The sequence below is a fragment of the Protobothrops mucrosquamatus genome, unplaced genomic scaffold (assembly GCF_001527695.2).
Source record: "Protobothrops mucrosquamatus isolate PMUCROS unplaced genomic scaffold, P.Mucros_1.0 scaffold1076, whole genome shotgun sequence".
NCBI lineage: Eukaryota > Metazoa > Chordata > Lepidosauria > Squamata > Viperidae > Protobothrops > Protobothrops mucrosquamatus.
The window spans coordinates 531,309-546,001 of record NW_015387304.1 but is presented as its reverse complement, the minus strand read 5'-3'; the positions used below and the strand labels follow the sequence as shown (position 1 = coordinate 546,001).

The following is a 14,693-nucleotide window of genomic DNA, read 5'->3' as shown; positions in this document are numbered from 1 at the left end:
CTAGTTTAACGAAGAGAAGGATGAGGGGGGACATGATAGCAGTGTTCCAATATCTCAGGGGCTGCCACAAAGAAGAGGGAGTCAAGCTATTCTCCAAGGCGCCTAAAGGCAGGACGAGAAGCAACGGGTGGAAACTGATCAAGGAGAGAAGCAACTTAGAACTAAGGAGAAACTTCCTGACAGTTAGAACAATTAACCAATGGAACAACCTGCCTCCAGAAGTGGTGAATGCTCCAACACTGGAAGTTTTTAAGAGGAGACTGGACAGCCGTTTGTCTGAAATGGTGTAGAGTTCCTGCCTGGGCAGGGGGTTGGACTCGATGACCTCCAAGGTCCCTTCCAACTTTATTATTATTATTATTATTATTATTATTATTATTATTATTATTATTATTATTATTATTGTTGTGATAATAAGTCGAGGACTACCTGTATTATTATCAGTAAGTCTTTGCCTTAGTTTTTATTTTGATCTGTCTGTTGTGATCAAGATTGTCCTGAAGAAAAATTAAAAGTCTCTTTATTGTACCTGGAACTATGTATACTTAGTTGTTAATAGATTAAACTTTGATTACTTATAGCTTGGTTGCATTGTTCAGTTCAAAGGACAGTTATATGACAAAGATCAGGTAAAGTTATAACTGATCAGCTCTGTGTGATAAGAATTGTAGAAGCTTGTCTTGAATGAAATGGCTGGCATGTTTAGTATTATAACAACTCTGTCAGTTCTGAATAACAAGATTCAACATCTAGAGCAACTGTAGGAAAATATTGCTTCCTGCTGTAGCAGCTTCGAATTCAGAATGTAAATACTTCATTACTGCAAATAAACATGTCCTCCCATGCTCCAGATTCACCACAGATCTACCATAGTTTTGTTTACTTATTTTTTCTGAGTTATCTACAGTACATGAAGTTCTATTCAAACTGTGGTTATATGACAGCTGCTATTTTAGACTGCTGTTACAAAGATTGCATGTATATTTGTAATCAGTCTTTTAAGTTATTAAACAACATAATTGCCCTTATTTTAATTAAAGTGTGGACATACTGTACAACACAGTAATATTATAATGTACATTTTAAAATTATATATGAGATTGAGCATGCACACCCACTTTTATAGGATATGTTTGAATGACACGTGAAGTCATAGCTAAAGTTGATCCATTAGAGTCACATGTGCTGGCTTGCTTCTCTCTCAAGTATTCTCTTCAAGTATTCTCTTAATATGCTGAGCATATTAAGCAAGAACATCCTGGTGGCTTGTTTTCCAGCCCTGTTGTTGAGGGGTATGTGTGTGTGTTTATGGGGGGAGCTTATTGTGTTTTCTAAATGCAGTCACAAAGAAAATATGTTTTCTTTCTGTCGACATCATTTTTACATTGCAACTGTACTTAGAAAAATATGCTTAAACGCATTTATCTAAATTTAAAAATTGTTTGAAGTTAAAGTGTTATGCTGTCCCAAATTTGTAGTCATTAATAATTCTGCTTATTACTAACAGTGGATATTCACTAATTGGATGGAAGAGATGATTGTAGAAATACTCTCAGTGGTGATGATTTAAAAAAAAATATTTATTGTGATTTATTTGTTATTGTTTGGGTATGAGATGAATGTTTTGGTCTAAAATACAGATTTATAGAATAATATGAATCAGTATAGAGATACCATAGAACATATTTTTCTCATAGAACCATTGCTGTAATATTCCACTACATATTTAGCAAGTAACAGGCACAAATAGTGTCTCCGATCATTCTAGTGGGTAAATAGTTTAGTTATAAAAAGGGATAAAATGGATATAGGTTTTCATTATCATGATAGCAATATAATGTAGCAAATATTTTGCATATAGGCATATGTGTATCTGAAGCATGATAGAAACGAGAAACCACTCTCTTTTTACTAATTGGTAGTAATGATTTTCATCTCTGTGCATGTTTTCTCCATTAATTGAAAAAGCCAGTGGTTTAGCAAGATTTATTTGCTTGCCTTAGGCCATATGCAATGACGTGAAATAAAAGATAAATACAGGGCAATTGAAATTAATTGTGCTCAGTTGCTGTGTAAATAAATCCTGGTTATTCAAACAGCTGTCTTAAAATGTCTGTTCTTTAATTCTGTTGTTTATGTTACAATGTGCTGTTTTATTTCTTCAATTCTATTGCTGCCCATCTTCAACAAGTGGCTCTGGGTGGTGGAAAAATCATCCAACAATTAGAAATAATTACAGTGTAGTACAAAATTAAATATATATGGCAGCTGAGAAAAAATATCATGGTGAATAGTTACATATTCATGTTTATATATATATATATATATTTATATTACACAAAATAACCACAAAGTTAAGTTTATGCTACCTCTCCCATGATATAGAAATATAAAATACTTCTTGTTTAGTACAGAATTGCTTAGACAGGAAAGCAAGAATGGAATTGTAAATTTTAAAATATCTTAACTTCTTTTTCTTTTTCTCTTCACAGAGAGAAATGTTGCTCTTTCTTCTTCATGTAAGATAGCTACATATTTGATAAAGCACTTTTAATCAGAGACATCTGACAATAATATAGTATTGGTGCAAGTAATAGAAAGAGGTAAAAACACTATGCTGATATAATCCACTAAACCAGATGGTGACTGCACAATTTCCTATAATACATTAAACAAAGTGGGGGAAAAGGTAAAGAAAATTCCAAAAGATATTTAAAACTCTTGAATATAAAACTTGCTGAAATGTACTTTGTGTTTCACATTTTATTTTTCTTTTAATGTGTTAATGTATATGCTTTACTACGTGATATTTTACAATAATATTTCGAACCGATCATGTTATAGTAGTGTATGGCACTTGTTAGTAAACCAGTAACTATTGATAAGTGTATTATAGATGTAGATTTGTATGTTTGTAATCAATCTTTTAAATTATTAAACAACATTATTGCCTTTATTTTAATTAAAGTATGGACATACTGCACATGGTTTAAACACAGTAATATTATAATGTAAATTTTAAAATTGTATATGAGGTTGAGCATACACACCCTTTTATCAGTTATGTTTGGATGGCATGTGAAGTCATAGCTAAAGTTGATCCGTTAGAGCAGGGGTGTCAAACTGTCGGCCCGCGGGCCAGTTGTATCATATGGAGACCGCATCCATCCCAGCTCTGGCAATGCAAAAAACGTCATGATACGTCAAGACATGTCACATGACGTGGCAAGTTTGACACCCATGCATTAGAATCTCATGTGCTGGCTTGCTTCTCTCTCAAAAATGTATTTTTTTTCTTTCTTAGTTTGGGGTTGTTTGTTTTTTTTAAAAAAAATTACTCTTCCTTTTTGGGGGGATTCTATTATTTTTTTTTCTTTTAAGTTTAAACGTTCTTAATTATGTGGGTTATTTTAGTGCATTTGGGCACTTTTTCATTTTTTTGTAATTTATAATTTGTAAATAAAGTTAAAACATATTTTAAACAATTTACACTTCATAGCTTGGATACTCAACTGTATAATAAACAAAGAAATAAAAACTACTACTTTTGTCTTTGGAGAAGAACTTTTGGACATTTTTTCCAGGTTTTTTTTCCCCTCCAAAATCACAGAATCTCAATCCAGGGTCTGATAGCATCTTTTCAAACTAGTTTTACTAAAAGGGATAGGTTTTCATGACTTATAGCTCATAGAGCATTAATGCACTCATAGCTTAATAAATAAAAATATACATCTTAATAATTTTGATTACTTTAGTCCCTCAAAACAGAACTTAGTGGTATCTCCTTGTCCCAATAGTGTTGCATTTCTCAACAGTAGTGAACTGCATGTTACAGTTTAATATTTGAATAGTCTTCCATTCGTGTAATAAAACTTTATGAATCACACCTTTAGATTTATGCAAACCATAATGAAATAACAACTGATGTTGCCAATAAAAACATGATTTAACAAGCACAGATGATGATCATTTGCAGAGTTGTGCTCCATTATATGTGTAAGATTTTAAGTTGAAAGAAACATGGTCCTAACAAATAAGCTATTTGCAGGCAACAAACCTTTAGCTTAAAAGTATGTAGCTTAGTAGTTTCCTAAGAAACAAGGACTATGTATACTGGTGGTAACCTCTGAGTAAGAAATACAGAAATGGAATTTAGTTTTGAATAGACACGTACAGGATTATATCATACTAATCTTTAAAACATATCAAGTAGGGGCCACTTGTAAGTAAAAGATTTTTTTACAGTCCGATTAAACTCTGCAAGAAATGACAGAAAGTAAGAGAGGGGCAACCATGGAAAAGCCTCCATCCATGGGGGCAGACTGGCTCAGGAATTCTGGGAGTTGAAGTCCACGAGTCATAAAAGAGCCAAGGTTGCCTACCCCTGGTCTAGTCTGATGGATCTGTGGTTGAAAGTGTAGTCCAGGGGTGTCAAACTCAATTTCATTGAGGGCCTCATAAGCATTGCGGTTGCCCTCGGGGTGGGAGGCTTACTGGGTGGGCGTGGCAAGCTCTACATCATTTGCGTCAAGGGGGCCTGTGGAGGCCTGGGCAGGAGTGGGACAGATCTGAGGGTCTCTGGCAGAAGAGGGTGGGACCAGGGCAAGTGCCAAGGCATGGTCCACGGAGGAGCCTCACTGTTCCTCTTGAGCCATGCGGGGGGGGGGGCTGGATAGTGGTGCCACTACAAAATTGTACATTAACTCCTGGCTGGCCTGGGCCAGGGCCAAGGCAGCGGGGGCCGTTCCCTTACTGTTTCCAGGATGGCTTCGCGGGCCACATGAAACCACTTTGCGCGCCGCATCCGGCCCCCGGGCCTTGTGTTTGACATGTCTGGTGTAATCAGTATATTAAATAGGGAGTTAGGGGACAGGGCAAGATTGAAAGTGCCAAATTTCAGTTAATAGAGCAAAAATTACAGATAATCCTCGACGTACGACCACAATTGAGCCCAAAATTTCTGTTGCTGAGTGAAACATTTGTTAAGTGAATTTTGCCCCACTTTACGACTTTTCTTACCATAGTTGTTAAGTGAATCGCTGCAGTTGTTAAGTTAGTAACACTGTTGTAACTAATTTGTTAAATGAATCTGGCTTCCCCATTGACTTTCCTTGTCAGAAGGTCATAAAAGGTGATTACATGACTCCAGGACATGGCAGCCATCATAAATATGAGTCAGTTGCCAAAGCATCCGAATTTCGATCAGGTGACCATGGAGATGCTGCAACAGTCATTAGTGTGAAAAACAGTCACAAGTCACTTTTTTCAGTGCCGTTGTAACTTCAAACAGTCACTAAATGAACTGTTGTAAATGAATCTATCTGTACTAGATTACTAAAGTAAAATCTGTTAGTGATAAAACATTCCATTAAAACTAACTCCAAGGGATCTTGTAGTAATAAACTTATTATATTTGCATTTTCCTCTTTCAAATTATTACCTCAATGTAAGAAATTGCGAAGAACTGATACATGATTAATCACATATGACAATAATATATACATCATATGGGTTGCTTTTTATTTCCAGAAGTTACTTCTATGGAGAAAAATCTGTAACATTTTAAGCTTTCTTATACTGCGTGAAGATTGAAGTCTTTGTTGATAGCATAATTAGAACTGTGACAAAACAAGGCAAAATTTACCAGAGGCGCTTGCACTTATGAAATGTGAGTGATATGATAGCAGTTGGTAGCATGACTCACCAGTTGCTATAATGATCCTTTCTACCATTTATTCATATAAGAAAATTTTCTAAAAGGCAGGGGAAAATGGAGAAGGAAAATGCCTTCATACTTTCTTACCAATAAGCCCTTAGCATTAAGAAATTATTTTTGAAGAAAAGAGTGGCAGAAAAAGGGAAATTTCATTTAAATCCCTTTAATGCAGATATTTACCAAAGAAATATTCTTTCGTTTTGTTATGATCCAAGTGGTCAAGGCAAGGCAGGCCTTTAGAGAGTCCTCTATAGCCCTCAAAAAGTGTTCAACAAACAACCCTCCAAAGACCAATAAGGCTTCACCCCACGCTCAAACAGAGCCCATATATTATCAGGAAAGTCCACAAAGTCCAGGCATAAGATAAATGGCAGTCCTCAGGGAAAAGACAAGGTAAAGGCAGTTTTGAAGGTAAAGCAAAGCAGTCCACAAGGCTAGCAGCAGTCCTCAAAGCAAAAATGAAAAGCAGTCCTCGAAGCAAGGATAAAAGCAGGAATCAAAGCCGGGGGAGTGTAATCCAAAATAAACAATTGTTCCTGGCAAAGACCAACTCCCCACGGCTTCTCCTTAAGTCACTTCATTCCAGGTGTTCCTTGTGAGGAGGGGTGGGGTGACCTCTTCCCGAGCAGCCTTGCAGGCCTTCTCTGAACTTGCCTCCCCTCTGCTCTCCATGCCCTTGGATCAAGTGGAGGAGACAGGTGTTTCTCATCAGAGATCTGCTGCCTGTCAGCACCAATGCCTATCAGCAGCCAATCCTCTCCTGTGTCTGTGAAGGCAGGCAGCTCCCTGTCCAGTTGACCACTTCCCCCGATGGCTGAGGGGACCTGGGACAGCATCGTCCTCAGCCCCTGGCTGCTCCAAACATGGCAAGGAAGATGTGCCATCCCTATTGGACAGTCCTGGTTCCAATTCCCCCTCCTCCTCTGAACCAGGCTCCAATGTGGCCATGATAGGTTTCTTAGTTTTAAATAAGTTGGCAGAACTGAGCTACTGTAAGTATCCTAATTTTTTGAGGATCCATGATCGTTTGCTACGATAGTATGTTGCAGGCATATAAAAAATCTGGCTGCCTATTAAAAACAATGTCTCAATTGAACGTCTGCTTTGTTGTAAGTCATATAGATACATAATATGTATAGGTAGTCCCAATTTATAACCTCAATTGGCACTGGACTTTCCATCACTAAGCAAGGCAATTGTTAAGTGAGTCATGCCAATTGTATAACCTGCAGTAATGAAGTAAATCATCGTGGTCATTCAGTGAATCACATGGTTATTAAGTGAATCTAGCTTCCCACATTGATTTTGCTTGTTGGAAAACAGCTGGGAATGTCACAAATGGTGATCATATGATCCTGGGACACTGCAACTGTCCCAGGATCATATGATCACCATTTATACCCCGCCCTGAGTCCGTTAGGAGAAGGGCGGGGTATAAATTTGATAAATAATAATAAATAATAATAATAATAATAAATACATGCCAATTGCCAAGCACCCAAATTTGGATCACATAACCCTGGGGACATTTACGACAGTCGTAAGTGCAGTCATGTCACTTTTTTCAGTACTGTCCCAAAGGTGCTTTTTCAAGAAGCAACTGAACTTTCTTGTTTTTTCTTTAAAGACGTTTCGCTTCTCATCCAAGTAGCTTCTTCAGCTCTGACTAGATGATGGGGAATGGAAGGATTTATATACCTTACAGATAGCTGGTCATTTGCATTCTTTTAGAGAGTCATTGAGGCCATTTGGAGGTTTATCTGGTGTCCTCAGGGTCCCTGTGTAGTGCAAATGGGTGTCGAGCCTTCTTGGAACTGTTGAAAGGACTGTGTTGTAGATTGGAGATAGATGATGTCAAATCCCTGCCCCTCTGTTGAGAGAGGGCTGTTCAGTTTTGACATAGATGGCCTCTTTGACCCCTCTTCCAAGTGGCCTCAATAATTCTCTAAAAGAATGCAAATGACCAGCTGTCTGCATTTTGCAAGCTTTCTTGCCACAGTTGTTAAATGAATCACTGCAGTTAGTCAGGAACTCATTCGTTAAGTGCGTCTGACTTCCCCATTGGCTTTGCTTGTCAGAAGGTCGCAAAAAGTGATCACATGACCCTGGGACACAGCAACGGTTATAAATATGAACCACTTGCCAAGCATCTGAATTTTGACCACATGGTCATGGGGATGCTGTAAAGGTTGTAACTGTGAAAAATGATCATAAGTCACATTTTTCGGTGCCATTGTAACTTTGAACGGTCACTAAATGAATTGTTCTAAGTCGAGGACTACCTGTAGATTAGATCTAGCNGATCTAGCTAGCCTGACTAGTGGCAAATCATGAGGGGAGTTGTAGTTCAGGAACATCTGGAGGGCCTAGGTGTCCTATCAGCTATATCTCATCATCTTTGAATTCTGTCCTGATGTCTCTACATACTCTAAGGTTAAAATTCTGTATCTTACAGTTAAATCCAGGCTTTTTGTGCTTTAAAGAAAGAGGTAGCCTCATTATGCTTTGTTCTCATTACAAACATATGATTATATTCAACATTTATTCCAGAATCAGTCAAACATTAACTTGGTTTACTTTTTATTCACACATCAGTATATCTGAGGTCAAAGTGCTCAGCTTGTTGCAGATTTTGAATAAAGACTGAACAATACTTTCTTTCTGAACATTGCTGAACAAGCCATTATACTGCCAATTCCCATGTATGTTTATCCTCTGCTGACTATGTGTTTTAGAATGGTCTATTTCAACAAATTAGAGAGGATCTGATCAGTTGTTTGGGTTTCTTTACTGATAACTTTTGCACAGGCACGTAATATATTAGAGGGGGAATATTGGATTGGATTTTGCTATGTGCACATGGTGGTTTTTCCCCCTTTTTTATAAAGTTATTTCTAAATGCAGTATAATTGGGACAGGTTTGCCACAAATCTATCTTTTCAATAGCAATACATAACATTTTTCAGGTTTAAATCTACATTTGTCCTTTGAGTGATACGCCTGACATGAGAAACTGGGGAAAATAAATTTAACCATATTTAATATGGCTATTTTCCCATGCCTTTAAGAAGCTTTCTTTTCTGAAAACTAAAAATTGCAGTTATTGTACAGGCTTTATGGTTATATACAAAGCTTTTTTGGGACCACAAGTGGATAATATATCTTTTGAACAAATGTTATAGCCCATATGTATAGCAATGGGTTTTCAGAAAATGAAGAGAATGCATAAGCACAATTTTAGATTATTAATGCTTAGCCATTATTCTACAAGCATCTCTATGTCAGGCCATTTTATTCTTAAGTCTTTTTTGTAAGAAACAATGCATCTCATTAAATAAAATAGGGAATATACTAGAATAATACTAGATTATATTGTACACTGCCCAGAGCCCTTTGTCTGAGGGAGATGGATGGTTAAGAACTATGAATTATAAATACATACATATATACATACATACATACATACGTACATACATACTCAAAATTCACAACGGTACTGAAAATTGGCTTTTGACCATTTTACACACTTTATGACCATTGCAGCATCACAAAGGTCACAAGATCAAAATTCAGATGCTTGGCAACTGGTTCATGTTTATGACGGTTGCAGTGTCCCGGGGTCATATGATCTCTTTTTGCAACCTTCTGATAAGCAAAGTCAATGGGGAAGCTAGATTCATTTAACAACCTTGTTACTAATTTAACAACTTCAATGATTCACTTAACAATTGCGGCAAGAAAGGTCATAAAATCTGGGCAAAACTCAATAACTATCTGACTTAACAACAGAAATTTGTGACTCAGTTGTGATCATACAGTAAGTCGAGGACTACCTATATGGAAATCATTCAAAACTATAACTGATATCAAGGTAATAACATCCTCAGGTTGCAATTGTCTTATTCCAGAATGGGTTTTTTTTTTCCAACATTACAAGCCAGCCCACCCCTCTGGCATCATCTGATTGTGTCCCACTGAAGAATTAAATCAAGTTTGACTGTCCTTAGGGGATTTCATATCATGCAGAATCAGCTACACCCTGTTATCTGATCTGGGTTCAGCTTATGTAAAGTCATAAAATGAAAAAAAACACCACCTCCCACAAACAGCAATTGCAGTCTTCTTTGATGTTGAGTGGATACAATAAGAATGAGCAGCGCTGCGTATATTTGGTCAGGAAATGGCCATTTTTAGCAAAGTTTCATTCACAGTTGCTCTATGAGTGAGATGGGCAGTCTTCAAATGTGATGTATAAATAAAAATAAATAAATAATTTCCAATGCATTTTTAAAATCCTTCACATTATTACCTAGATGTGTCCCAAAATGATACATTTAACTCAGGGACTCGGTTTATGTCATACTATGGCTTGCATTTTTTCAAAACAATAAACAAAGAGAAATGTTTATTGTTATTGGCAGATCACAAATAAAGGGAAAGATTAATTTAATCATCCTACCCCAATCTAATGCCTTTGAGAAATTTTAGACTGCAACTTACTATCTCTAGCAGCATGGCCAATAGCTAGGAATAATGGGAGTTGTGGCTCATTACAAAGTGCAACTTACACTATTTATTCTGCAGGATCCAATCTGGGTCGGTTACTGGGAGGTTGGATCCTGCAACATTATCCTCGGACACGTATATTTGCCATCATTCGTGATCATTTATTCTCTTACTTTCTTCCTCTCTTGAGGCATGGTGGCACATAGTTAGAATGTAGTATTGCAGGCAAACTCTGCCCACAGCCAGGAGTTTGATCCTGATGCAGCATTCCATCCTTCCATTCATCCCCCAATAATCTGGGTCCTTCCAAGGTAAAATGAGGACCCTGGTTGTTGGGAGTAATATGCTGATATTTGTAAACCGGTCAACGAGTGTTGTAAAGCACAATGGAGCGGTATGTGTCTAAGTGCTATTGCTATTGCTCTTCCTTGTCTCACAATAACATCAGAGCCATTGACAGGTTTCAGGAGCCTCCACCACCATTGATGGACAGGACAGAATGAAAAGCTGGGAATGTTGTGTCTATTTTTAACATTTAAGACATACTAGAACCAATCAACAAGATCCTAGTAGTTGTCACAAAGTGAATAGTACACTCCTCATTTTTATTTTGTTTATTTTGTATCCTGTCTTTATTATTTTCACAAATAACTCAAGCTACTGAGCGTATCCAGCATACCTTCCTCCTCCTATTTCCTCCATAACAACCTCGTGAGGTCATTGGACTGAGAGAGAGTGACTGGCCCAAAGTCACCCAGCTGGCTTCCATAGCTAAGGCGGGACTTGAACTCACACTCTCCTACTTTCCAGCCCGGTGCCTTAATCACTAGACCAGGGGTAGGCAACCTTGGCTCTTTTATGACTCGTGGACTTCAACTCCCAGAATTCCTGAGCCAGCACAGCTGGCTCAGGAATTCTGGGAGTTGAAGTCCACGAGTCATAAAAGAGCCAAGATTGCCTACCCCTGCACTAGACCAAACTGGTTCTCTTGACTGTCTATCTAACATTATTTTCTGTAATATTTTGGGCGGGATTTACTCCAAAATTGATTTTATGAAACTTTGTATTCTGTAATATAGGCATGCTGAAATCATTTTTCACTCTTGTAGGAGCAACTGAGGCAGCTTCTGATAGGGAAGGTGAGAGGTCACTTCTGCTAAATGGGATGGAGAAGAGGCAGTTATGATCAGTGATACTTAGAGAAAGTATGGCAAGAAAGCAAAGGAAAAGAGTTGGCCAAGGAGATCATAGATGATCCATTCCTGAGGTGAGACTAGAAAATTTTGAATCAAGAAAACAAACCTTTTTTAAGGTGTTAATGCATTTATAGGCTCTTGCTGGCGATCGTAGGAGAGAAATACAAGGAAATGCATTTATGTTTGTTTATTTAGATTTGTATACCACCCTATCTCCCTTACGGGACTCAGGGCGGTGAACAGTCTATGTTATCCCTGAAATAGTTATGTGGCTAACTTTTGTATCGATTACAAACATATAGAATGGTCTTTAATTTGCCTTTGATTCTTTCTTTTCACAGAATGAAGAAATCCAAATATATTTGTCCAACACGATTGCGTGTTTTAATACTGTTTTTAACAGTTGTGCTGCTCTTGCTGCTTAAACTCCTCAAAGCTGATTGGATTTTATTCTTTCACAAAGATAGGTACTTTGTAGAACCATTATTAAGTACCTCATCATTTGTGAAAAACAAGTATAGCTATGAAAAAAAATCTGGCCAAGATAAAATTAATTGTTTCTCCATCTATAATCAAGATCCCACGGAGATTGGGAAGTCTTTAGCAATAAAGGGAAAAAAGATTATTGATTTAGAAGATGAAGATGTTGTAGCAATGACCAGTAATTGCCAGGAATACCAAAAAATTAGAGAATATCACCTAAAGGCCGTTTCACCAGAAGAGGAAGAATTCCCTTTAGCTTATTCTCTGGTTGTTCACAAAGATGCCATAATGGTTGAGCGGCTCATTCATACAATATATAGTACTCAGAATGTCTACTGTATTCATTATGATCAAAAGTCTTCTAACACTTTCAAACAGGCTTTGGAGAATCTGGCAAAATGCTTCTCCAATATATTCATTGCATCCAAATTGGAAGTGGTTGAGTATGCCTACATTTCAAGGTTGCAGGCAGATTTGAATTGTTTATCTGATTTATTGAAATCTGCAGTTCCATGGAAGTATGTAATTAATTTGTGTGGCCAAGATTTCCCCCTGAGATCAAACTTTGAGCTGGTATATGAATTTAAGAGACTTAATGGAAATAACATGTTGGAGACTATCAGACCAAGCAATTATAAAAAAAAAAGATTTATCTATCACTACGAACTTAAAAATAATATGAAGATGCCAATAAAAACTTATATTTCAAAGCGTCCACCTCCACACAATATTGAAGTTTTTGTAGGCAGTGCCTACTTCGTTTTATGTCGAGCTTTTGTACAGTATATTCTTGGCAATTCCCATGTTCAAGATTTTTTGGAATGGTCAAAGGATACTTATTCACCTGATGAACATTTCTGGGCAACTCTTGTTCGTATACCTGGAGTACCTGGAGAGATTTCAAGAGAAGCTCATGATATCACAGATCTTCAGAGCAAAACCCGTTTAGTAAAATGGGGCTACAATGAGAACAATCTCTATCCTCCCTGCACTGGTATACATCTTCGAAGCGTGTGCATCTATGGAGCTGCAGAACTAAGATGGCTCCTCAACTACGGGCATTGGTTTGCCAACAAGTTTGACTCAAAAGTGGACCCTATTGTAATAAAATGTTTGGCAGAAAAGATTGCAGAACAACAAAAGCAATGGGTTAGTTTAGCTTCTAAAAAACATGTTATACACAAAATATTTACTGGTGTCTCTTAACAGTATGGAATAATTATGAGTATATTATGTGGTATTTTTAAAATGAGGAATTGCTGGATGGAGGGGTTTTTTTGCTTGTCAGAGACATATCTGTAAGGGAATCTCTGGTCTATCTTGGCAAAACGCAGATAAATTTCTACATGTGCAGCTAAAATAAGATGCTCTCTAGTTAAGCACTAAGCAATTACCTTTGCCTGAAATCCTTGGGACAGAGATTATAGATAGTCCTCATTTAGTGACTATTTCATTGAGTGCCCAATCACAGTTATGATGGTAATGGAAAAGTAATTTTATGACTAGTTCTGATATTTACGACTTTTGCAAAAACAAAAGAAGGCTAAAGTAAGACCATGAGCCAGGTGCAATTTCACTTAGGGGCTCCTTCACTTAAGAATTGAGTTTCCAATCCCACTTGTGGTTAGTAAACAAGGACTATCTGTACAATCTTCAGCAATAAAAGATTAGAGACAAAGGTTGTGTCCTGGGGCCATGTCTTCTAAAAATGGATAGTAGGTTAACTTTGTGCCAAAGTAAGCAGGAAGAAAGGATGCTATCCCAGAGATGCTATGAAATATTCAGTGCTTTGAGAAAGCATTCTGGTTGGTGTTCAATGCTCCCTCAGGTTTTGACTGATGTGAAGTTTTTATCTGCACAAATTCTTGTCTCTTATTCATTTTTTATTCCTATATCCAGCCCCAGGACTGCCTACACTTTCAAAACCATGGTTTACCTCATGTAAAACATTTGATTAGATTTTATCTATACTTTTGCTTACTGTCTTGTTTACAAGGACTGAGCTTGAATTTTGTTATAATCATGGATCAAATCTATGCAAAATGAATGAAAACTCTACTAAATTGTATATGCAATTATGAAATGTATGTTGTATGTTAAATCAGCCTTTCTATATATTTAAGGATGTATGTACACTGGGTAATTATAATTTAATTATTTAAATAAAGTTTATTTTATTATTTTAATATATTTGAAAAATTCTCTGGAGCAATGAGAGATGTAGATAACGCTTTTTCTACACAAATTTCTCCTTTGCCAAAACTGTAAGAAAGAAAGATACCGAAGTCAGTGATGTTGCTTACATGCAGTTCTCTCATCTTGCTGGTGTCACCATTGTTAATGCAAGTCTGCAATAAGTATTACAAATAAAATGGTGAATAAATTCTATACGAAATGCAGAATTACAATTCCGTTGGGCAGTACAAGGCACAGCATGTTTTGATAAGACGTGATGAACACTTCCTCACTCAATCACTTTTAAAAAAAATATTTCACAGTTATAGTTTTAAAAAAAGATTGATAACCTGAACGAAGATTAGTGCCAGTCCTGCTCAGATGCGAGGCAAGGTCGATGGAAGAAAGCCCGGATGACCCGACAACCACGAACACAACTAGACAGCAGTTGCATGAACAAAATATACAAGAAATCTTAGGCTGCCAGAACTATTCTATGGTACAAAGCAGGGTAGGCTTCTCTGGCTATGTACACCAAATGCTAAAAAACTAAATTAAAAATAAATTTTAAAAGCGTATAATTAATATTTGGCTTTCAAGATAGGGTCAAGCCTAGA

The 14,693-nt window shown here is 37.0% G+C and overlaps 1 protein-coding gene across 1 annotated transcript; it reads left to right on the top strand.

Moving 5' to 3' along the window:
- The first annotated feature begins 2,498 nt into the window (after window positions 1–2,498).
- On the top strand, window positions 2,499–14,139 carry GCNT4 (glucosaminyl (N-acetyl) transferase 4). The gene is made up of 3 exons (XM_015820142.1): window positions 2,499–2,689; window positions 11,332–11,489; window positions 11,760–14,139. The coding sequence occupies exon 3, from the start codon at window positions 11,761–11,763 to the stop codon at window positions 13,105–13,107; it is 1,347 nt and encodes a 448-aa protein (XP_015675628.1). The 5' UTR covers window positions 2,499–2,689; window positions 11,332–11,489; window position 11,760; the 3' UTR covers window positions 13,108–14,139.
- Window positions 14,140–14,693: the final 554 nt, after the last annotated feature.

What these genes read in the sequence shown, in the direction of transcription:
- GCNT4 (XM_015820142.1), top strand. Translation starts at nt 11,761, where the DNA reads ATGAAGAAATCCAAATATATTTGTCCAACACGATTGCGTGTTTTAATA.